Source organism: Panulirus ornatus, chromosome 29 (assembly GCF_036320965.1).
Source record: "Panulirus ornatus isolate Po-2019 chromosome 29, ASM3632096v1, whole genome shotgun sequence".
NCBI lineage: Eukaryota > Metazoa > Arthropoda > Malacostraca > Decapoda > Palinuridae > Panulirus > Panulirus ornatus.
In genome coordinates this window covers 17,591,953-17,617,180 of record NC_092252.1, presented here as the reverse complement: position 1 = coordinate 17,617,180, position 25,228 = coordinate 17,591,953, and the positions used below count along the sequence as shown (strand labels likewise).

The following is a 25,228-nucleotide window of genomic DNA, read 5'->3' as shown; positions in this document are numbered from 1 at the left end:
TTCAAATCCAAATTCTCTCCTGCAGAAAACTGTGTCTACTTCTTCCCCTAATCTTTTCATCTAAAACTCAAATGTCTAAGGCTGTTTTTCCTCTTCACTGTCGTCTCCAACGAAAATCTTTCCCCTCATTTACATTATGAAGTTAGCGTTTGTGCTTCCTGCAGTACTAAGACACCTGTTTAGGTCTTCTAGATCTATAATGATGAAGCCCTGAAAGTTGGCAAAAAACAATAGCTCTTTGACATTCAAAAGTGATGAAAAGCATATTTCTCAGTCAACTCTAACCTTCAAAGATTTTTTTTTACACTCATCTCTTATGTTTTACCATGAGACTTCTCTAGCAACTAAAATATTTCGTGATCATACAGATCATCTTTTCGATAGATACAGGAAAAATAAATCTTTTGCAAGAAGCACTGGCTACCATATCATTATGAATATCCCATCTCTGGAACGCATACATCAATATGTAGTGTAACTATGAGGTCAAATACTTATTTCTTCTCTTCTCCCTCTATTTCTGGTGATCTCCCAAAGTTCTTCCTATCCTTTCTGCAATTACTTCTTTTAAGAGTGGTTATGGCAAGTGCCTGAATTTTCTTGATAATGTTTTGAATCTCTCCCTTTATGAGGACAGCAAAAATTTTAAAATTCTCTGGTTTAGAGAGAATCAGTATATTCCAAAAAATGGCTGCCCTTAATCCTATCACTCAGCTTCCAGCAACACAAACAAAAACCATGCAAAAAATCTTTGGCTACTCATAAAAACTTGAGAATCTTTATTACCTACATCTCCCCATACATTCCTCACATGTCGTAGAAAGCAACTATAGGGGACAGGAGCGGGAAGCTACAAACTCTCCCCTCCTTGTATTTTAACTTTCTAAAAGGGGAAACAGAAAGAGTCACACAGGGAGTGCTCATCCTCCTCGAAGGCTTAGATTGGAGTGTCTAAATGTGTGTGGATGTAACCAAGATGAGAAAAAAGGAGAGATAGGTTGTATATTTGAGGAAAGGAACCTGGATGTTTTAGCTCTAAGTGAAACAAAGAGTGGTTTGGGAAAGTTTTTGGAGTAAAGTCAGGGGTTGGTGAGAGGACAAGAGCAAGGGAAGGAGTAGCACTACTCCTGAAACAAGAGTGATGGGAGCATGTAATAGAGTGTAAGAAAGTAAACTCTGGACTGATATGGGTAAAACTGAAAGTGGATGGAGAGAGTTGGGTGATTATTGGTACATATGCACCTGGGCATGAGAAGAAAGATCTCGAGAGGCAAGTATTTTGGGAGCTGCTGAGTGAGAGTGTTAGTAGTTTTGATGCACGAGACCAGGTTATAGTGATGGGTGATTTGAATGCAAAGGTGAGTAATGTGGCAGTTGAGGGAAAAATTGGTGTACATGGGGTGTTCATTGTAAATGGAAATGGTGATGACCTGGTAGATTTGTGTGCTGAAAAAGGACTGGTGATTGGGAATACCTGGTTTAAAAAGATATATATATCTTTAGGGAGAATAAAAAGATGTTCTGGAAGGAGGTAAATAGGGTGCGTAAGACAAGGGAGCAAATGGGAACTTCAGTGAAGGGCGTAAATGGGGAGGTGATAACAAGTAGTGGTGATGTGAGAAGGAGATGGAATGAGTATTTTGAAGGTTTGTTGAATGTGTCTGATGACAGAGTGGCAGATATAGGGTGTTTTGGTCGAGGTGGTGTGCAAAGTGAGAGGGTTAGGGAAAATGATTTGGTAAACAGAGAAGAGGTAGTAAAAGCTTTGCGGAAGATGAAAGCCGGCAAGGCAGCAGGTTTGGATGGTATTGCAGTGGAATTTATTAAAAAAGGGGGTGACTGTATTGTTGACTGGTTGGTAAGGTTATTTAATGTATGTATGACTCATGGTGAGGTGCCTGAGGATTGGCGGAATGCGTGCATAGTGCCATTGTACAAAGGCAAAGGGGATAAGAGTGAGTGCTCAAATTACAGAGGTATAAGTTTGTTGAGTATTCCTGGTAAATTATATGGGAGGGTATTGATTGAGAGGGTGAAGGCATGTACAGAGCATCAGATTGGGGAAGAGCAGTGCGGTTTCAGAAGTGGTAGAGGATGTGTGGATCAGGTGTTTGCTTTGAAGAATGTATGTGAGAAATACTTAGAAAAGCAAATGGATTTGTATGTAGCATTTATGGATCTGGAGAAGGCATATGATAGAGTTGATAGAGATGCTCTGTGGAAGGTATTAAGAATATATGGTGTGGGAGGCAAGTTGTTAGAAGCAGTGAAAAGTTTTTATCGAGGATGTAAGGCATGTGTACGTGTAGGAAGAGAGGAAAGTGATTGGTTCTCAGTGAATGTAGGTTTGCGGCAGGGGTGTGTGATGTCTCCATGGTTGTTTAATTTGTTTATGGATGGGGTTGTTAGGGAGGTAAATGCAAGAGTCCTGGAAAGAGGGGCAAGTATGAAGTCTGTTGGGGATGAGAGAGCTTGGGAAGTGAGTCAGTTGTTGTTCGCTGATGATACAGCGCTGGTGGCTGATTCATGTGAGAAACTGCAGAAGCTGGTGACTGAGTTTGGGAAAGTGTGTGGAAGAAGAAAGTTAAGAGTAAATGTGAATAAGAGCAAGGTTATTAGGTACAGTAGGGTTGAGGGTCAAGTCAATTGGGAGGTGAGTTTGAATGGAGAAAAACTGGAGGAAGTGAAGTGTTTTAGATATCTGGGAGTGGATCTGTCAGCGGATGGAACCATGGAAGCGGAAGTGGATCATAGGGTGGGGGAGGGGGCGAAAATTTTGGGAGCCTTGAAAAATGTGTGGAAGTCGAGAACATTATCTCGGAAAGCAAAAATGGGTATGTTTGAGGGAATAGTGGTTCCAACAATGTTGTATGGTTGCGAGGCGTGGGCTATGGATAGAGATGTGCGCAGGAGGATGGATGTGCTGGAAATGAGATGTTTGAGGACAATGTGTGGTGTGAGGTGGTTTGATCGAGTAAGTAACGTAAGGGTAAGAGAGATGTGTGGAAATAAAAAGAGCGTGGTTGAGAGAGCAGAAGAGGGTGTTTTGAAATGGTTTGGGCACATGGAGAGAATGAGTGAGGAAAGATTGACCAAGAGGATATATGTGTCGGAGGTGGAGGGAACGAGGAGAAGAGGGAGACCAAATTGGAGGTGGAAAGATGGAGTGAAAAAGATTTTGTGTGATCGGGGCCTGAACATGCAGGAGGGTGAAAGGAGGGCAAGGAATAGAGTGAATTGGAGCGGTGTGGTATACAGGGGTTGACTTGCTGTCAGTGGAGTGAATCAAGGCATGTGAAGCGTCTGGGGTAAACCATGGAAAGCTGTGTAGGTATGTATATTTGCGTGTGTGGACGTGTGTATGTACATGTGTATGGGGGGGGGTTGGGCCATTTCTTTCGTCTGTTTCCTTGCGCTACCTCGCAAGCGCGGGAGACAGCGACAAAGTATAAAAAAAAAAAAAAAAAAAAAAAATATATATATATATATATATATATATATATATATATATATATATATATATATATATATATATATATATATATATATATATGTAAGTAGGAGAGATGGCCAGAGAGCGTTATTGGATTACGTATTAATTGATAGGTGCACAAAAGAGACACTTTTGGATGTTAATGTGCTGAGAGGTGCAACTGGGGGGATGTCTGATCATTATCTTGTGGAGGCGAAGGTGAAGATTTGTAGAGGTTTTCAGAAAAGAGGACAGAATGTTGGGGTGAAGAGAGTGGTGAGAGTAAGTGAGCTTGGGAAGGAGCCTTGTGTGAGGAAGTACCCGGAGAGACTGAATGCAGAATGGAAAAAGGTGAGCAAAGGACCTAAGGGGTGTGGGGGAGGAATGGGATGTATCTAGGGAAGCAGTGATGGCTTGCGCAAAAGATGCTTGTGGCATGAGAAGAGTGGGAGGTGGGCAGATTAGAAAGGGCAGTGAGTGGTGGGATGAAGTAAGGTTACTAGTGAAAGAGAAGAGAGAGGCATTTGGACGATTTTCGCAGGGAAATAGTGCATATGACTGGGAGATGTATAAAAGAAAGAGGCAGGAGGTCAAGAGAAAGGTGCAAGAGGTGAAAAAGAGGGCAAATGAGAGTTGGGGTGAGAGAGTATCATTAAATTTTAGGGAGAATAAAAAGATGTTTTGGAAGGAGGTAAATAAAGTGTGTAAGACAAGAGAACAAATGGGAACATCGGTGATGGGGGTTAATGGGGAGGTGATAACAAGTGGTGGTGATGTGAGAAGGAGATGGAGAGCATATTTAGAAGGTTTGTTGAATGTATTAGATGATAGAGTGGTAGATATAGGGTGCTTTGGTCAAGGTGGTGTGCAAAGTGAGGGGGTTAGGGAGAATGATTTGGTAAACAGAGAAGAGGTAGTAAAAGCTCCGCAGAAGATGAAAGCTGGCAAAGCAGCGGGTTTGGATGGTATTGCAGTGGGATTTAGTAAAAAAGGTTGTGACTGTGTTGTTGACTGGTTGGTAAGGATATCAAATGTATGTATGACTCATGGTGAGGTGCCTGAGGACTGGCGGAATGCATGCATAGTGCCATTGTACAAAGGCAAAGGGGATAAAGGCGAGTGCTCAAATTAGAGAAGTATAAGTGTGTTGAGGATTTCTGGGAAATTATATGGGAGGGTATTGATAGAGAGGGTGAAGGCATGTACAGAGCATCAGATTGGGGAAGAGCAGTGTGGTTTCAGAAGTGGTAGAGGATGTGTGGATCAGGTGTTTGCTTTAAAGAATGTATGTCAGAAATACTTAGAAAAGCAAATGGATTTATATGTAACATTTATGGGTCTGGAGAAGGCATATGAGAGTTGATAGAGATGCTCTGTGGAAGGTATTAAGAGTATATAGTGTAGGAAGCAAGTAGTTAGAAGCAGTGAAAAGTTTTTATCGAGGATGTAAGGCATATGTACGAGTAGGAAGAGAGGAAAGTAATTGGTTCTCAGAGCATGTCGGTTGGGGCAGGGGTGTGTGATGTCTACATGGTTCTTTAATCTGTTTATGGATATGGTTGTTAGGGAGGTAAATGCAAGTCTTGGAGAGAGGGGCAAGTATGCAGTCTGTTGTGGATGAGAGGGCTTGGGAAGTGAGTCAGTTGTTGTTCGCAGATGATACAGCATGGGTGGTTGATTCAGGTGAGAAACTGCAGAAACTGGTGACTGAGTTTGGTAAAGTGTGTGAAAGAAGAAATCTGAGAGTAAATGTGAATAAGAGCAAAGTTATTAGGTACAGTAGCGTTGAGATACAAGTCAATTGAGAGGTAAGTTCGAATGGAGAAAAACTGGAGGAAGTGAAATGTTTTAGATATCTGGGAGTGAATTTTGCAGCGGATGGAAACATGGAAGCGGAAGTGAATCACAGGGTGGGGGAGAGGGTGAAAGTTCTGGGAGCATTGAAAAATGTGTGGAAGGCGAGAACATTATCTCAGAATACAAGATTGGGCATGTTTGAAGGAATAGTGCTTCCAACAATGTTATATAGTTGCAAGGCATGGGCTATAGATAGAGTAGTGCAGAGGAGGGTGGATGTGTTGGAAATGAGATGTTTGCGGAACATATGTGGTGTGAGATGGTTTGATCGAGTAAGTAATGAAAGGGTAAGAGAGATGTGTGGTAATAAAAAGAGTGTGGTTGAGAGAGCAGAAGAGGGTGTTTTGAAATGGTTTGGTCACATGGAGAAAATAAGTGAGGAAAGATGACATAGAGGATATATGTGTCAGAGGTGGAGGGAATGAGGAGAAATGGGAGACCAAATTGGAGGTGGAAAGATGGAGTGAAAAAGATTTTGAGAGATCGGGGCTTGAAAATGCAGGAGGCTGAAAGGCGTGCAAGGATTAGAGTGAATTGGAATGATGTGGTATACCAAGGTCGACGTGCTGTCAATGGATTGAACCAGAGCATGTGAAGCATCTAGGGTAAACCATGGAAAGTTTTGTGGGGCCTGGATGTGGAAAGGGAGCTGTGGTTTCGGAGCATTATACATGACAGCTAGAGACTGAGAGTGAACGACTGTGGCCTTTGTTATCTTTTCCTGGCGCTACCTTGCATGCATGCGGGGGGAGGGGGATGTCATTTCATGTGTGACGGGGTGGCGACATTAATGAGTGAAGGCAGCAAGTATGAATTATGTACATGTATATGTCTGTATATGTATATATATGTATATGATGAAATGTATATTTATGTATATGTGCATGTGTGAATGTGTATGTATATACATGTGTATATGGGTGGGTTGGGCCATTCTTTTGTCTATTTCCTTGCACTACCTCCCCTATCCCCAGGGATAGGGGAGAAAGAATACTTCCCACACATTTTCCAAGTGGGAGCAGGGGGCTGGAAACTCTCCCCTCCTTGTATTTTAACTTTCTAAAAGGGGAAACAGAAGATGCTCATCCTCCTCAAAGGCTCAGACTGGGGTGTCTAAATGTGTGTGGATGTAACCAAGATGAGAAAAAAGGAGAGATAGGTAGTATTCCAAGGAAAGGAACCCCGATGTTTTGGCTCTGAGTGAAACAAAGCTCAAGGGTAAACGGGAAGAGTGGTTTGGGAATGTCTTGGGAGTAAAGTCAGGGGTTAGTGAGAGGACAAGAGCAAGGGAAGGAGTAGCTCTACCCCTGAAACAGGAGTGGTGGGAGTATGTAATAGACTGTAAGAAAGTAAACTCTAGATTGATATGGGTAAAACTGAAAGTTGATGGAGAGAGATGGGTGATTATTGGTGCATATGCACCTGGGCATGAGAAGAAAGATCATGAGGCAGGTGTTTTGGGAACAGCTAGGTGAGTGTGTTAGTAGTTTTGATGCACGAAACTGGGTTATAGTGAAGGGTGATTTAAATGCAAAGGTGAGTAATGTGGCAGTTGAGGGAATAATTGGAGTACATGGGGTGTTCAGTGTTGTAAATGGAAATGGTGAAGAGCTTGTAGATTTATGTGCTGAAAAAGGACTGGTGATTGAGAAAACCTAGTTTAAAAAGAGAGATATATATAAGTATACATATGTAAGTAGGAGAGATGGCCAGAGAGCATTACTGGATAACGTGTTAATTGATAGGCGCACGAAAGAGAGACTTTTGCATGTTAATGTGCTGACATGTGCAACTGGAGGGATGTCTGATCATTATCTTGTGGAGGCGAAGGTGAAGATTTGTAGTGGGTTTCAGAAAAGAAGAGAGAATATTGGGGTGAAAAGAGTGGTGAAAGTAAGTGAGCTTGGGAAGGAGACTTGTGTGAGGAAGTACCAGGAGGGACTGAGTACAGAAAGGAAAAAGGTGAGAACAAAGGACGTAAGGGGAGTGGGGGAGGAATGGGATGCATTTAGGGAAGCAGTGATGGCTTGCGCAAAAGATGCTTGTGGCATGAGAAGAGTGGGAGGTGGGCAGATTAGAAAGGGTAGTGAGTGGTGGGATGAAGTAAGATTATTAGTGAAAGAGAAGAGAGCGGCATTTGGACAATTTTTGCATGGAAATAATGCAAATGACTGGGAGATGTATAAAAGAAAAAGGCAGGAGGACAAGAGAAAGGTGCAAGAGGTGAAAAAGTGGGCAAATGAGAGTTGGGGTAAGAAAGTATCATTAAATTCTGGGGAGAATAAAAAGATGTTTTGGAAGGAGGTAAATAAAGTGTGTAAGACAAGGGAACAAATGGGGGCTAATGGGAAGGTAATAACAGGTAGTGGTGATGTGAGGAGATGGAGTGAGTATTTTGAAGGTTTGCTGAATGTGTTTGATGATAGAGTGGCAGATATAGGGTGTTTTGGTTGAGGTGGTGTGCAAAGAGAGGGTTAGGGAGAATGATTTGGTAAACAGAAAAGAGGTAGTAAAAGCTTTGCGGAAGATGAAAGCCAGCAAGGCAGTGGGTTTGGACGGTACTGCAATGGAATTTATTAAAAAAGGGGGTGACTGTGTTGTTGACTGGTTGGTAAGGTTATCTAATGTATGTATGACTCATGGTGAGGTGCCTCAGGATTGGAGGAATGCTTACATAGTGCCATTGTACAAAGGCAAAGGGGATAAAAGTGAGTGCTCAAATTACAGAGGTATAAGTTTGTTGAGTATTCCTGGGAAATTACATGGGAGGGTATTGATTGAGAGGGTGAAGGCATGCACAGAGCAACAGATTGGGGAAGAGCAGTATGGTTTCAGAAGTGGTAGAGGATGTGTGGATCAGGTGTTTGCGTTGAGTAATGTATGTGAGAAATAATTAAAAAGCAAATGGATTTGCATGTAGCATTTATGGATCTGGAGAAGGCATATGATAAGAGTTGATAGAGATGCTCTGTGGAAGACATTAAGAATACATGGTGTGGGGGGCAAGTTGTTAGAAGCAGTAAAAAGTTTTTATCGAGAATGTAATGCTTGTGTACGTGTAGGGAGTGATTGGTTCTCAGTGAATGATGGTTTGGGGCAGGGGTGTGTGACATCTCCATGCTTGTTCAATTTGTCTATGGATGGGGTTGTTAGGGAGGTGAATGCAAGAGTTTTGGAAAGAGGGGCAAGTATGCAGTCTGTTGTGGATGAGAGAGCTTGGGAAGTGAGTCAGTTGTTGTTCACTGATGATACAGTGCTGGTGGCTGATTCGGGTGAGAAACTGCAGAAGCTGGTGACTGAGTTTGGTAAAGTGTGTGAAAAAAGAAAGCTGAGAGTAAATGTGAATAAGAGCAAGGTTATTAGATACAGTAGGTTTGAGGGACAAGTCAATTGGGAGGTAAGTTTGAATGGAGAAACACTGGAGGAAGTGAAGTGTTTTAGATATCTGGGAGTGGATTTGGCAATGAATGGAACCATGGGAGCGGAAGTGAATCATAGGGTGGGGGAGGGGGTGAAAGTTCTGGGAGCGTTGAAGAATGTGTGGAAGTCGAGAACATTATCTCAGAAAGCAAAAATGGGTATGTTTGAAGGAATAGTGGTTCCAACAATGTTATATGGTTGCGAGGCATGGGCTATAGATAGAGATGTGCGAGGGAGGGTGGATGTGCTGGAAATGAGATGTTTGAGGACAATATGTGGTGTGAGGTGGTTTGATCAAGTAAGTAATAATAGGGTAAGAGAGATGTGTGGTAATAAAAAGTGTTGTTGAGAGAGCAGAAGGTGTTTTGAAATGGTTTGGTCACATGGAGAGAATGAGTGAGGAAGGATTGACCAAGAGGATATAAGTGTCACAGGTGGAGGGAATGAGGAGAAGTGGGGGACCAAATTGGAGGTGGAAAGATGGAGTGAAAAAGATTTTGAGTGTTCGGGGCCTGAACATGCAGGAGGGTGAAAGGGGTGCAAAGAATAGAGTGAATTGGAATGATGTGGTATACTGGGGTCGACGTGCTGTCAGTGGATTGAACCAGGGTGTGTGAAGCGTTTGGGGTAAACCATGGAAAGTTCTGTGGGGCATGGATGTGGAAAGGGAGCTGCGGTTTCAGTGCATTGTACATGACAACTAGAGATTGAGTGTGAACAAATGTGGCCTTTGTTGTCTTTTCCTAGCGCTACCTTGCACACATGCAGGGGGGGGGGGGGGGGGGGGTATTTCATGTGTGGCGGGGCGGCGATGGGAGTGAATAATGGCAGACAGTATGAATTATGTACATGTGTATGTATGTATATGTCTGCGTGTGTGCATATATGTATACGGTGAGATGTATAGGTATGTATATTTGCATGTGTGGACGTGTATGTATATACATATGTTTATGGGTGGGTTGGGCCATTCTTTCGTCTGTTCCTTGCGCTACCTCGCTAACACGGGAGACAGTGACAAAGCAAAATAAATACATAAATAAATAGATATATCTTTATCCCTGGGGATAGGGGAGAAAGAATACTTCCCACGTATTCCCTGCATGTCGTAGAAGGCGACTAAAAGGGAAGGGAGCGGGTGGCTGGAAATCCTCCCCTCTCATTTTTTTAATTTTCCAAAAGACAGAACAGAGAAGGGGGCCAGGTGAGGATATTCCCTCAAAGGCCCAGTCCTCTGTTCCTAACGCTACCTTGCTAATGCAGGAAATGGCGAATAGTATGAAAGAAAAGAAAATCTTTATCAATCCCATAAATCAAAGCAGCTGAGTAGCAAATGTAAACCCAAGGAAGTCCTTGGGTGAGTATCCATACATGCAAGAATAAGGACAGGAACCCCAGGTGTGCAAACGTGATTCTCACTAAAATTGCATTTTTATATGCATGTGCATGCACTTGATTCACACCCATGTAAAGGGAAACAAAGTAACTCATAACAGGATTAAAGCTTATCTGATTTCAAAGTCTAAAAACTTATTGGATATCAATATGGCTTCATGATGAGTACTGCACTGCTGTACCCAATGCTTAAGATTATAAGAAAACTGAGAATCACGAACAGAATCATACCTGCTTCTGTAGCTACATCCAAAGCCTTCTGAGCCTCCTCCCTACGTTCTCGTCGTTTGGCCAATTCTCCACCCTTCATGGTTGGAGGTTTGCCATCAAACACATATACTGGTTTAATACCATTCTCCACCATACGAATTGTTCGGTAGAAGAAACCCATTAAGTGACTGAAAACAAAAACAAACTATATACTTTTTTGAGACAAATATTCTAATCATGGACAGGAGTCCTAACTTAGAGTAAGGTCTTTAAAGGAAATCAAGGAGGAGAAGAAAGAGAATAAGAAAAAGGAAAGCATAACAATTCAAATGTAAAAGAAGCTGAGAGATATATGGTGTAATCATGAAGAAAAAACATATTATAGTACCATAAATCTAACCTTACACCTTAGCTTTAATGAAAGAAAGTAAAATAAGCAATTCTGAAACACAGAACCTACAGTTTTTCTGTGCAGGAGTTTGACATCCCTAAATGTAGATGTAAGTACCTTCCTGGGCATCTGTAGTTTACAAACTTCTACCTACCAACTTGACACCAAAAAACAACCCAACCACAGCCCTCCCAAGGCAAAACCAAAACCTGCACTAAGGTTTTATTATGTTCCAAACTCCTCCTCATTCTCATCTTATGATCTGCACCATTCACAAAAGCAATCGTAGTAACATTAAACAACACAAACTTGATGCATAACCATAAAAGCATCCAACCACTCATTCACTCACACAAGCATCACTTCTATCATGTGAGCTCTTTTAACAACACTAACGATTCTTCCAAGAACACTTCTATCATTTCCTACTAAATTTCTTACATACCTTTTCTAAATCCATGAATGGTGACCACTGCTTTTCTTTTATCATTAAAAGTATCCACCAAGTCCAAAAATCTCAATAACACATATTCATCCCTTTCCAAATGAATCTTTTTCTTCATCTAAATGATTTCACTAATCTTTTTCAAGTCATAACCACAGTCTTACCACATGAAGCACTACAAGCAAGAACTAGGAAAGCAACAAAGCTTATGGAAATGTGTTTTTACACCATTATAATAATCTTAAAACTTTCGTCTTTCAAAAAGAATACCAAGAGACAGAGTACAGCATACATAACATGGCTGATTTTCCTAACAAAAAGCTCTTCTTCGCCTTATTGCCTATGGAGACTGGAGTGTGCTGACACCGGGAGAGAGGTACTCCTCTTCATCCTTTTCATTAAGAGAGAAAGTGACCCAATCACAGCACATGAAAAAACATGCAAAGTGATTCTCTGCCACTCACCACTATTGAGATATTCACAGCTGAACAATCACATTACAGCAATCCCAACCAATCACAACTCCACCAAAAAAAACCCTGTTCTCACAACTTGCTACCATGATGGAATCCCTTAATTTAAATCAAGTCCTGAACCCTAAACTAATCATACTGTGCATCATGAATGACACTTGTTACTGGGATCAGCCTGGTCCCTCCAGTAGACAAAAAAGGGTAAGGAAAGAGGTGCAATGCAAGAAAACAATAGCAAAATTTAAATAAAACAAAGGTGAAACTTATAGCAGCCTCCCCGATAAGAATGAGATTGTGCTTAATATTGTCAGGCCTTCTTATAAAAAACAGAATTTTTCCAGGATGTCATCAGAATGCAAAGGGAATCTGGTCTTATAAGCCAAGCTGGCCCATGTACAACTGAAGAGGAAGAGGTTGACAAACTTCTTGATTACCCTAAATCTGTGACCTAATTTGTGAAAAAGAATCAGTTAATGACCCTGTTATGGATGAAGGGAAAGTAATAGTTTGATACTAGTTTATTAACTTTAAAATGAGACAGATTAAACTACCACCATTATCAAGAATGCCTTCTGATTAAAATGAAACAGATTAAACTACCACCATCATCATGAATGCCCAATCAGAAGGCAGTGTTATAGCCTAAAAACCAGTCAGTAAAACATCACTTTCAACAATGAATGTTTATAAAGAATAACAATTCACTACACTATCAAAACCATGTCTTTGTAATGTTACATTACGATGTCCAAGTCTAATATCAATGATAAAAGATCATGGCTATTGTCACTTGATCCTTATCTACCATTAAAATATGCATTTTTCACAAAAAATTTTATTGAGTCTATTTTTTCTTTCTTCCTTTATGATTTAGAGGTCTAATTCTTGACTGACACAACTAAATTATCTACCTAACTATGATTATACAGCTAATTTCTGTTTCATTCTGAATATAAACTTAATTCCCTTTCCCTTAAAGCATGAGAACAAACACTTCCTCCATAAAATCATTAGGCATGCAATCACTTTTCAATTTTCTCATATACATATCTTCTTGACTTTTTAATCCTGCTTTCCTGATATCCTTGTCTTTTATATCATCAACACTGCCTTTCTTCCTGCCTAAGGAGCCCCTTATACATTCCATGGGCCCCCACAATGCTCAGAAAGCCAGCCATATCCACTGAGTAGACCACAGATCATAAAGTGCAGTAATGTTGTGTGTGTGTGTGTGTCTGTGTCTAAATGGGGAAAGTGCAAGATAACAGAGAGATAGGTGCACATTGTCTTCACTGTGGTTATTACATAGTAGGCACGAAGAGTCTTGAGATATATTAAGTCAGTGTTTGTGTCTCATGCAAAACAACTATTCTACATTTCTGAAAATATATAAAACACTGACAACCAAAAATAAGTTACATGATATACTAATGCTCATATAAAATATGTCTCTTATACCAAAGATATAAGTGTGCAAACTCTGAACTGCAAAAAACTTGTACCCAATGTTTATCAAGAGATGAAATTATGAATGTTTAAGAACAGCCAGTATCAGATCTATTGCCAGTGTTTGTCTCAGTCTATAATGGTTAAGTACGTAGGGGCAATCAATGACACATCATCTCTTCATCAGAAGCAGGTATAAATATAATGGAAGAAAAAACTCCGAGGCAAAACATTTCTTTATTCTAAACAGGGAAATACATAATTACTGTATTAGTATCAGGAAATAAGTAAAAAAAGAATTCAGATAATGTGATTCCTTTTAATATAACATGGGTTCAAGTGTCTGAAATGGTATTATGGTTTATCATCAATATCTTAACAGTAACTCATCTACCTTGTTGTTTCTCCATCAGCTGACATAAGCATATTCCCTTCCTGTCGAACAGCAACAAGGAACTGGTACAGACTCATTGATGCATCAACAGCCACTTTACGCCCTAAAATAATGATAATGAAAATCAATTCTATAATGTCCACTGTAAGTTCAGAGGTGCATATGTACTAAATATTACACAGGAGAATTAACATCACTACAAGAAATCTAAAATGATTAATAATAATGGAGCACACTCTAAACCTGTAAAACTTTTCCTTTAAAGATGCAGTAATTCTAACTTATCAGCACAAATGAAAATACCATTAATGGATTCATCAGAATTAGCATGGCTTTAATCTACACACAGCAACTGTTTTAAAGAATCTTAGAATAGGTCTGGCTTCTTGGAGTGGCCCTACTGTATGCTAGTTATCCTTCTTTTGTAAATCCAGATATGCTTAAAAATGGAACTCAATACCCATTCAAGAAACCTAAGCTGATCTTTGCTAACAGTCCATATGTTGATCACCACAGAGTTCTATTGTGAAGCAAGTGATCTTCAATGCTTCATCAGTACTTCTTAGCGAATGACCTTCAATACTCATCATTCATCAATACTTCTGAGATGAAACTGTTACATCTCTAAGTTCTACTTATTTCAAATACTAACTTTAGCAACACTGAAAACATGGAAATCAACAAATATTGAATAAAGGAAATCATTACACTTCATTCCAACTGTCCCCGCCATTCTAAGAGGGCTAAGTTATGTTAGGTTTCTTGGGTTGGTAAAGAGTGTTTTACATGTAAATAAGAAAAATGACATAGTAAAGAAAGACATCAAACTAAACAAATTAATCTATCCTAACTTTCTATAAAATGATCACTAGAGGCAGAATGGAATTTTTGGTAATTTTCTCTTTAATTATAACAACTTACTATACATCCACAACTGACAAGTCACATGTAAGATATCCTTACAGTTACTTACATAGAACTAAAGAAGGAAATGTAATGCTTAAAATCATTCACTGTCATGAAATTAAGACCCCACACAGTGAGCAAGGCATTGAAACTGGGAAAATTGGAGGGAAGACACTAGGTTAAAAAAAAAAAAAAAAATACCCTAGCTTAATCTGGCATATTAAGATCAGTAATAGAACCACATGCATTAAACCTGCCATTTCAAGTAAAATATGGAATCCTAACTTACCATGGAGAGTACAGCTGCAGAACCAGGAAGAACAAGTGAAATCTGACTGACTGTGATGTTCAACAATTTCTAGAATAAGGCTTTAGCAAAGTTGCAAAATATCACGTAGTATAACCTCAAATGCAGAAATGGTTTTGCACATCCTGCTATACCTTTCCACTTTTCTGTGAGTAGGATCCATGTCTCTGGATTCACAAAGTCCTTGCTTAACACTGTCCTTACGTACATGATGAGCAGTAAAATCTTACTTTTGGGGCACCAGAAAACTGAATTACATATTTGGAAGAAATGCACATCAGGGAACCATTACACTTAGTAGAGGTGATCTACATAGATGTTGTACTTTGAAGCATTATCTTTTATTCTAAAATAAATGATAAATGGAAGGGCTTTGAAATTAGGAAAAACACTAATACCCATTACACAACTGTGCCAACCACAGGTCTTGTGGTATATGAAGTGATATGTAATACTTTTCAAATTGTTTTTGTCAAAAACAAAATTACCAAGGGCTTTTTTTACCAGCATCTATTATCTCATAACAGTGTTACAGCTTCACAAATCACTGCAGAACATAAGGACATAGATCTCATGCAAAACTGTGATATCACAAAAACAATAGATGGGATGCTATCACAAGCCTTAATGGCCATATATTTCACCTAGAGTAAGAAGTGGCAGATTCAAGAATTGTCAAAATATACAGTATGAGTTTAAGAATGTTCACTTAAGTTAGTAATAAGAGGGTAAAGGGTTGGGGGAGTGTCTTTTCAAGGTCATCAGCTGTTGTACTATATAAGCATAGATAATGGCCTAGTTTAGTTCCATGTCACTTTTAGCATTGGATTTGTTCTTGAAAGCTATTTGTATAATGTTCTGAAATACAATAATGACTATGAAGCAATACATTTTAATGAACAACACTACATCAAATAGTGGAAAAGTAACAAAGGCTAGGCATACCAGGGAGTGTTCAGTCAATTAATGAAAAAGTGGGTAATACAAGTTTATGGAACATCAATATTAATTTTGACCACTATGGTTAGGTGAAGTTTTCACAAGTTTTGTTGATATCTCAAAAGTTCATTACCTACTCTTACAATAATAACCCTACATTTTCCTTGATCAACTGATTTAAACTTGTGTATAAAACAGCGTGCTTATGTAATCATATTCTCAAACCACTACTCTAGCATTACATAACACAATTACTCAATATTCAGAGCTAGGAGCAATACCAAGCCTGACTAATAAATTACCTTTCTACCGAGCATTTAAGTTACTAAGTGAGATTTGATGAGGTTTTTGTGGTTTTGTTGAGCTCAGTGAGGCTTTTGTAGGTTCACTTTATTTTCTAATAAATTCTACCTACTAATACATTAACCCCATATTTTCCCTCATAGCTATCACTTTATATAATATCCTCCATTAAATCATAAAAATATACTACCACAAACTACATTCCAAAACAGCAATTTTATTCTCTATAGACTACACTAGCATTGCATAACAGAATTAATCAATATCAGTGCTATCTGCAATGAGATAAATTAGACTAATAGACACATTACTAAACCAAGAAACCTAACACTTACATCCTATAATATCATGGTATATTACAATTCCCCTGACATGATTTTCTTTGATTTTCAAAAGTTAAATTCACCAAGTCAATAAAGATGACACCTATTGCAATCCTCCATCAATTACTACATGAAGATGGATGGGTACAGTTACAGTTTTTAAGGGCACCATAGATATAACTTTTAACTTTGCATGAAATGCATATCAATTAACTCTTTAGAGTCAGAAGAAATAATGCAAATTGGCAAAACAAGATATGGAGAATTAATTTTAATTCAACAGTAACAAAGACAGTGGGGAGGGATATGACCTAGAAACGTTGAGTAAAAGGGAAACACTTTCGTAAATCAAGATAACCCACGAGAACCTCGTGACTTTCACAAACAATATCATTTTAAAAGAAAAGCTGAAAAGTATATTATTTGCATTCAGTGGCTGGGGCATATCTTTGCCGGGTGTTCATTCCCATTATAACAAAGGAAGATGATGTAAATGTGAAATCATATAGTTAAAACACATAGTCAACCCACAAATACTTTTAGAGGATAACACATAGTGAAATATTTCATTTTAGTGTGATCCTCATTACACGTCTCCATTATTTCGATACAACACCAAACACTAAAGTAAACTTTGGCCTGTAATTATAAATATGTTTAGTTATTATGTTCAGTTGATTCAGGAATGCTCGACTCATTCTTACACCTTTAAATACAAAGAAATGTAGTGCAAGCCACTCATTACCTACTCTACGTCCATTGACGTGCTTGTGTTCCACATCCATGTCATTACTGTGGCACTCCAAACCTGGAACTTTACCGTAGGACATTATCAAATACCCTTCCTGCTAGACATTTCCCTCACGAGGACAATTCAGAGACCCATGTAAACATAAAACCAACAGATAATTCAACTTCTTACCAAAGTAGTTCTTGATCTCATTTTCTTTGACTGCAGATGGTGCAACATCTGCTATAAGCTTCGACAGCCCTAATATTCCCATGCTGACAACGTGACAACAAACGTGAAGGAACAGTTGCCGAGAAGCTTAGGTAAACAACTAACCGAAACAGCTGGTCAAAAGCCCGCCAATTTCACCCCATCCCAACATGAAGCAAAATCATTTTTCATTAATATTACGCGTATTTTATAATGCATACACCCAATATTGTCTGAAAAACGTATATCATAATGATATACATCTTTACCGGGATAGTGCATTATTTCGAATTGAATTGTTTCATATTCGTCCAAAGCGTCGTCGTATTTTGAGGGATACAGGCTCAATTGTTTTTTTTGCACATTTTCCTAATATCGCTAACATCTGTGCTCGATTTATGTTTGATAAAGTGATATGGATTTAGACTGCAGTAAAGTCGCATTTAAGGTTAATGGGTTTCTTAAGGCCTAGTCTAATATTATTTATTCATGTCTGACAGAGTTAATGCATCTGACATTAAATCACTTGTAGTACTGGCTTTTATTACATGTTGCAGCCTCTTCTATTCACATTGTGCATATCTCGGTGATCAAATTTTGTCTCATCTGTTGGAATTAAATTCATGTAGAAAATAACTGGAAAACAGACTGAACGTGTACGTGACTAAAAATAAACACATCGAAGACAGGAATTATGTCTAAGATTTACTTGACAAGCACTATATTCTATCACAAGTACACTTTACAGTACAGTGGTGCTGGGTGAAGAACCGGTGCGGACTGACTCAAGTTGTAGTAAGAGAGTGTGGAGGAAATCTGTTCATATAACATGTCAGTTTAAAGATGACATTCTTGCTTATGCTGTTTTGGAGTAGGTAAACACCCGTAATAAACTAAACGATTATGGGACTTTTCATCACGGTACAATGTCACCAGGAGGCACGATAGTGTGGAACTATGAGGCAGAGAGACAAACTCTACGTGCAGCAGTAAGTGTGATGCAGTCCTGACACCGAGTTGCAAAGGAGGTTAAGCAACATGGTCACTAGGTCATTGTTGGTGGCCCTGCCTGCATGCTGCACGTCCACGCAATGAAGCACATCCTCTCTATATATGCGATGAGACGCCAGGTCGCGATCATATAGCTCATTACACTCCAAGATGCCGGCCAGGTTTAGGGGCAGGCTCGAGTCCCACCACCACACTCCAGAGGAACTCCTCGTGAGGATCAAGTGGTCGAGGAATGTCGAGGTTCGCTCTGTGGTCCCATGTGGTGTTGGGATGTCGTGTGCAGTCCCGATTTCTTCTGCTGGCCTCCTCGTTCTTCGGTCAGTATTTGGCGCCTTGCTTTGCTCTGTGGCTCCTTGTGATTTCAGGTTCTCGGTTGTTGTCTCGAATGTCTCTCGGATCCCTTGTGGTTTTGAGCTGTCCTCGGCGATCCTAGCTCGTCCTGTTCTTAGGTCATCCCTTGTTGTCATAGCTTGTTTTGTGGCCTCCTGTTGGGTACTGGTTTGTACCGTGGTCTTGGGTCTTAGGTTGGCATCAGTAACGCCAGGCGATCTTTGATCTTGTAGCATTGTAGTTCGCCGCCTGGTCTCGTCTTTGCTTGGATGGCCCTGCAGGGTCCAGTCTCGCTCTGAGGTCCTGTATAATTGTGGTTCACCTCGGAAAGCCTCATCCATGGCAAGTAAGTGTCTGTGTGGTGGTGCATTGTGAGACGCATGGCTGCCGTTGTGCTTGTGTTTTTCACCATCTCCATGGCCCTCTCTGTACTGTTTCAGCAGATGGAGGAAGGTCATTTCACTCCAGTCAAAAATGGCATCAGATAAAGCACCCTGCAAATTGAGCCATACCCCGGAGTGTGGTCGGAGGCGACTCTGTGGCAGTACCAACACTCTTGATCGATGAGAAATCTGGAAGTGTTATGATAATCATTATGGATATTTATGACATAAAAGAAATGCATACAGAATGTGATTTATGTTCAAACCTTTAGAAAGTCCGTTTGTTTTTTTAGGAAGAAGGCCGACTTACCCTAAATATATTTGGGAGTGGGAGCAGCTATCTAAACCAAGAAAATTAATGATTAATATATAGCAGAAAATTAAATAAAAATATTTGGCGCAACATCCCACACCAGTACGTGTGCCAGATTTTACAGAATATTTGCAAAGGATTCTGAAAAGTTCACAACCACCAAACTAATCATATGAATAGAAAAAACAATACTGCAAGAATTATTGAGTTCCTGAAGTAAAAGAGGAGACAGTGTACTTGTTAATAACTTATACTTCTCATTAAAATAAATAACGTTTCATTGTACATTACCATGTAAAGAAAATGAAGTCAAACTCACGGATTAATGAAAATTACCTGAAACTCTCATGACATTATCACTGGGTGTGTGATAGAGTGAAGTGGCATTATTCTAAACTTCGTCTTTTATCCAATAAGTTGAGTGAAGTGTTAGAACCTAGGACGAGTATTGGGTTAAACTATCAAAAGGATAATACTGTAAGGTTACGTAACTAATAACTATGTCTGCGAAAAGTTCTTTCCTTTGATTTACCTTAATCACAAGTTATGATAATCAACAATGATGTGTCTTTACTGAGGGTTATTGTGTAACATGATATGAGACTTATTGTATCTACCTAGATGGAGGGTACAAAATGGTACCAAAGATATGTCCAGAGACAGGCAGACAAGCAGACTGACTGACTGAGTGACAAACAGAAGGCTAAGGACAACATAAGTGAATCCCTGTACTGGTAACACGATAGTGTTGAAGATCCTGAAGAGACCATGGCTTTGGTCATGATATGCCCTGCTATAGAGAGGTTCTCTGCAGAACAGACCTGAGAAGACGTAGTATTTACGAATCTTTTGGGAGAACTTGGCTACAGTAATGCTATCCCCTGCTGTAGGGCGACCACCTCTGCAGTACGGAGTGAAGATCAAGATCCAACAGATTCATCCACACATATGGCACGCAGTCTCACCTGTTCCAACAGGGGCGCAATAACGGAATGTCTCTCCATCAATAGGTCAAGGATGTCGCCCGTGTACACATGAGCCTCGTTCAGATACAGGTTCCTCGCCCCGATTATCCAGGAGGTGTAACCTGAGATCATGAAACAGCCAGAAGCTGGGAATTATACAGTATATATGGACAATATAGGCATTGAAGATATATATATATATATATATATATATATATATATATATATATATATATATATATATATATATATATATATATATATATATATATATATAAGTCCAGGAAAAATGCAAAATTACATTTTCCCCGTGGACTCATAGGAATATATATATATATATATATATATATATATATATATATATATATATATATATATATATATATATATATATATATATATATATATATATATATATATAAGTGTACATGGTGATAAGACAGACTACATAAATAGTGAGGGACAGTCACTGTGACTGGGATGGGGCTGACTGGTGGATATTGTTATGGTGGAACCTCCAGTCATGGAAGGTTGAACAATTGTGGAAGGTGTGTGCAGGAGACTTACCCACGACCAGCAAATCCGGCGAGGGCTCCCCCGATGCCCACCGCCACAGATCAGCTATCTCCTCGTTGAACTCTGAGCGTTCTATCTGGTTCAGTTTCTTAAAGCTGTAAAAGTGATCCTGGGTTAGTGGATTTCTTATAAATCCTTACGTAGATAATATTTTCATCGTTAACTTCGTAGTCATTTCTTGGGTTGGATCAGGTACACATACAGCCTCTCACTTCACCGACATCCCCAACCCAAGCCTGGTAGGCTAGTGTTCTTCAGCTGTCAACTTGTACAGCTGCACAATAATCGTTTGTCATATGAGACCATTGTCTCACATCCACACACAAAGCCACCCAGCGTTCACATCTGAAATACCTCTATCCTTTACAAATAAAGTTTATTCAGAACGTTTGTCCACCTGTTCTACCTCTCTTTATACCTTCATCAATACCACCATATACATAATTGACTAACCTATCTTCTTATATGCATCCACCGCGAACGCATCATTCTAATAGGCTATAATCCACAAACCCTGGTAAGGATTTCTTTTACCACATAGCCTCACATCTGTATTCCTAGTTAAACTCAGGTGTCATATCCATACACCAGGCTTGGGACGACTATCCTATCATGCAAGGTTCTTGCACGTTTGATATTCATTTAAATTCTTTCCACTCATCAATGCCAGCCCACGGTTACGGACACTCAAAAGCTGAGTTAGGTTATAACGTTTACCACTGTTCACACAAAAAAAGTTGGTTTAACTTCATGTTACTTTCAGCATTATCAGATCGACCCACCTCTCCATCTTGCTCCTCCTGTGGTTCTGCACAACGACTGTGGCTACTTCCATTCAGTTCCATCTTGGTTCAGCGCCTCCACCGTCATCACACTACCTCGCTTGCATCTCACGTAATGCCTTAACCATAGGTTCACACACAACCATCAATGTTGACCGCATAAACTCACTCATACTTACGCACCTAATTCAAACAATTCACTAAAACCACCATTCTGCTCTCCCACATGTACTACCCCTTGTATGAAAACTCATAACCACACTCAGAAGATAACCTCCGTGCCTCATATAGAGTTAGGAGTTCCCAGTCCTTCCATCTTAAGTTTAACATGAAACTTTTCCAGTTCCATATATATATATATATATATATATATATATATATATATATATATATATATATATATATATATCTTTTTTCTTTCATGCTATTCGCAATTTCCCGCGTTAGCGAGGTTGTTAAAAACAGGACTGAGCCTTTCAGGGAATATCCTCACTTGGCCCGTCTTCTCTGTTCCTTCTTTTGGAAGTTAAAAACGAGAGGGGAGGATTTTCAGTCCCCGCTCCCTCCCCTTTTAGTTGCCTTCTTCGACACGCAGGAGATACGTGGGAAGTATTGTGTCTCCCCTGCATAAATCCACTTTTTCCTAGAACTTTCTCAATTATCATGTTAGATATAAAAATCTGATCTACAAACTTGTACCCTTCATGAATCCTCCATGTTTTCAACTGACAAAAGATTCAAAAAATTTTAATCAGTTACAATCTAATGTCCTTCTTGCCAGCTGCTTTAAGGAGAATTATTTCTCTGATGCTTCACACAGTTCTTCCTTTATTTCCTTTGATATTACAGAACAATCAGTGCTTTCCCAAAATCTTTCAAGAATTTAGTCTTCAACCTTATACCTCAACAAGTGCCACATTGGTAGAGTTTACAATTATATTGGGATACTATTGTCTCTTTAGGTGTAGTCGACATACACACAGTATATATCCCAGCTTACGACACCTTCAATGGGGAGGATGAACAGTTTGGTCAGTTGCGAGCCGGCTGCCACTACCAGGGTTCGAAAACAGGAAAACTCGTTGAGATTCATGGTCGCTATGTTTACCACTGCACTACGTGGTCTCTGTGACCTAACACTCGATAACAGGTAAAGTAATGCGTTCAAAAATTAGATATACCATCAATATTCCTCAGCAAAGGATAATATTCTCGCTACATATACGTCTATTTAAGAAATGAAAACTGTAGTTCAGAGGTTATAGAATTTAGATGATACAGACCTGAAGGAGATGCGCAGGCCCCGCGCTACGCTGGTCGAGGCCTCCATGTCAAACCAGCGGACTTCGCGATTCGCCAACCTTTGCCTCAGCGTCGCCCACGGCACCGTTACGTTCTGTAGGCGGCATAGTATTAGGTATTTGTAGTTAGGCTGTGGATCCTGCAAATGATTTAACACAAAATTGATTCCTGTTACACGAATGAGGTAGAACCCAAAACGGACGAAGAGCGGCTTCATTCCCACACATCGATACACCAAAACTACATCATCCCTATTCACAGTCTTTTCAGTCTTATCAATCTAACATTGATGAAAAAAAACACCTTTTGGTCAGCTATATGAAAAAATGACACAATATAAACATAAATGTAAACCCGTTTAATCAATTACAATAATTAATTAGTGCTACGTATAAGTAAACTTGATGGAACAATAAATACAGAAGCTCCAGACTTTTGAGTGTATTTCAAGCCATTTTCATAGATCCTTGAGAAACATTTGAAAGCTAGGAGCTTCTGTGAACATTTCTCCAGCAAGTTTACTTACATCAACGTTTCATGTGTATATGTAATTTACAACAAGAATCTAGGTACTATCTAGGTGAGAGATGTCGGTATTTCTCGCCTCAAGTATTCATATATCAATATGCTTGTTATTCCCTGCCCTTGCTACTGTAACACATACAAAACTTACCTGGTATGAGATGGAGTAATTATATTCTGAATCAGTTCTATTGATGAATTCTGTAAATAAACCTCTAATTTTGGAGTCGCCCATAAAGGAGAGCCACAGCTGAGGCTTCTTCTTAAGCCTCGTCCTGACGCACTTGGTGAAAGCGGTCGGCTGCTGGTATAAGGCTATGACGCAGGGAACGTAGGGAAGTACACCTCCAAAGGCCATGACTCGACTCCGCTCGCGGAAGAATGGCGAGTTCGTTTGTTTCACTGTATTTGCAGGATCTAGTCCGCTGTAGTCTTTAATCTGTATTGTTCCATTTGCTTCATATCTTTTCTCCCCATTATGACTGTCGTCACCAAAAGACAGCAATTTAGGAAGAAGTGCGGCAAGAGAATAATAATACGATGTGGGAGCTCCAGACAGGGAGCTTCTCTTCTGCACCAGTTGCTGTACAATCTTGGCTGCAGCAGACCACCACTCCCGATCCCCCACCTTCCCACCAGCAGAGTCATCGACGACCCACTCATCACCTCGCACGTCCTCACTGTGTGTCCCGTTATGTTCGGAAGTTTGGAGTAAGTGATGATGCACATAATGAGTAATGGTGAAAAGGGCACGGCAGGTGTGGGGAGAAGCGGGTGACTGGCGAACAATGGCAGGTCTAATGGGCCTAACCTGCTCTAATGTAGTGCTTCTACTTACGTCAGAACTTATTAATGAATATATCACACCAAGAACCATGAAAAAACTAAGAGATTTTATGAACGTTTGGACGCCCAATTTCCTGTGATGCATTCTACGTGAAAAGAAAAAAGTTCCTTGAGAGTTCCAGTTAACAGTAACACTACTGCTCGATTAACACCGTTCAGAAGCAATGTAGCAAACCATTATTATTGGCTGAACCACTTCAGAAGGCAAGCTCAGCTGCAATGCGCAGAACTATTTCGTAAGCACGTAACTTTGCCTTGTGTAAACAAATGTCGGACGTGTCTCAACGTTGTCAACACGCTCATACGTGGCACTGAATCTTCGCTAGCCAAACACAGCAGGTTTCTCATATATATTTCCTTCATATATTTCAGTATTGTGCTTTGTCATGAAGAACACATGCGACAAATGAAAATGTCTTTATCTCTGTATCCTTGCAAAAGCTTCCTCAAGCGTGCAGGAGGATAAACTGTCACTTTCCTCATAACCTTACCAGCATCTCTCTCTCTCTCCTCTCTCTCTCTCTCTCTCTCTCTCTCTCATCTCTCTCCTCTCTCTCTCTCTCTCTCTCCCCTCTCTCTCACTGAGGTACGAATTATTGTAGTGCTCTACAACTCCGTTATTACGGGATATGCGAGTGTTAACGGACAACGCATGTTTCATCTGATCATGCATTTGAGTAGCTGGACGAGATAACTTGCCATCCCCTCCCGTCTCATCTGATTCCATCACTGGACATAAAAATGAGAACACACACACCGAAAACAGAGCACATTGTTGACACAACAATAACAACTGTACAACACGTTCAGCATATCCCAAGCTTCATACTCCTGCACTTACATAACAAGCTCTCTCGCACACAAACGCATAGCAAATTACCTTATGATCTGTGGTTCCGTTGTGGATCTGAAGCTTCTGATCCACAGGAGCCTCATATGGAAGATCCCTGGAGAGGAACGTAAAAAAATGCACTTAT

The 25,228-nt window shown here is 39.9% G+C and overlaps 2 protein-coding genes across 2 annotated transcripts in view; both read right to left on the bottom strand.

Annotated features, from left to right (window-relative positions):
* The window catches only part of Fen1 (flap endonuclease 1), a 34,658-nt gene extending 17,222 nt beyond the window's left edge, over positions 1-17,436 (bottom strand). The window contains exons 1-3 of the mRNA XM_071679349.1: positions 17,204-17,436; positions 13,504-13,606; positions 10,376-10,542 (exon numbers count right to left, since the gene is read on the bottom strand). Of these exons, the coding sequence (XP_071535450.1) occupies positions 10,376-10,542; positions 13,504-13,606; positions 17,204-17,285 (352 nt within the window). The 5' untranslated portion in view covers positions 17,286-17,436. The remainder of the gene's footprint in view (positions 1-10,375; positions 10,543-13,503; positions 13,607-17,203) is intronic.
* A 112-nt stretch (positions 17,437-17,548) lies between these two features.
* On the bottom strand, positions 17,549-24,731 carry LOC139758167 (uncharacterized). The gene is made up of 5 exons (XM_071679348.1): positions 23,557-24,731; positions 22,865-22,977; positions 20,791-20,894; positions 20,224-20,345; positions 17,549-19,134 (listed from the first exon to the last, which is right to left on the bottom strand). The coding sequence occupies exons 1-5, from the start codon at positions 24,334-24,336 to the stop codon at positions 18,199-18,201; spliced, it is 2,055 nt and encodes a 684-aa protein (XP_071535449.1). The 5' UTR covers positions 24,337-24,731; the 3' UTR covers positions 17,549-18,198.
* Positions 24,732-25,228: the final 497 nt, after the last annotated feature.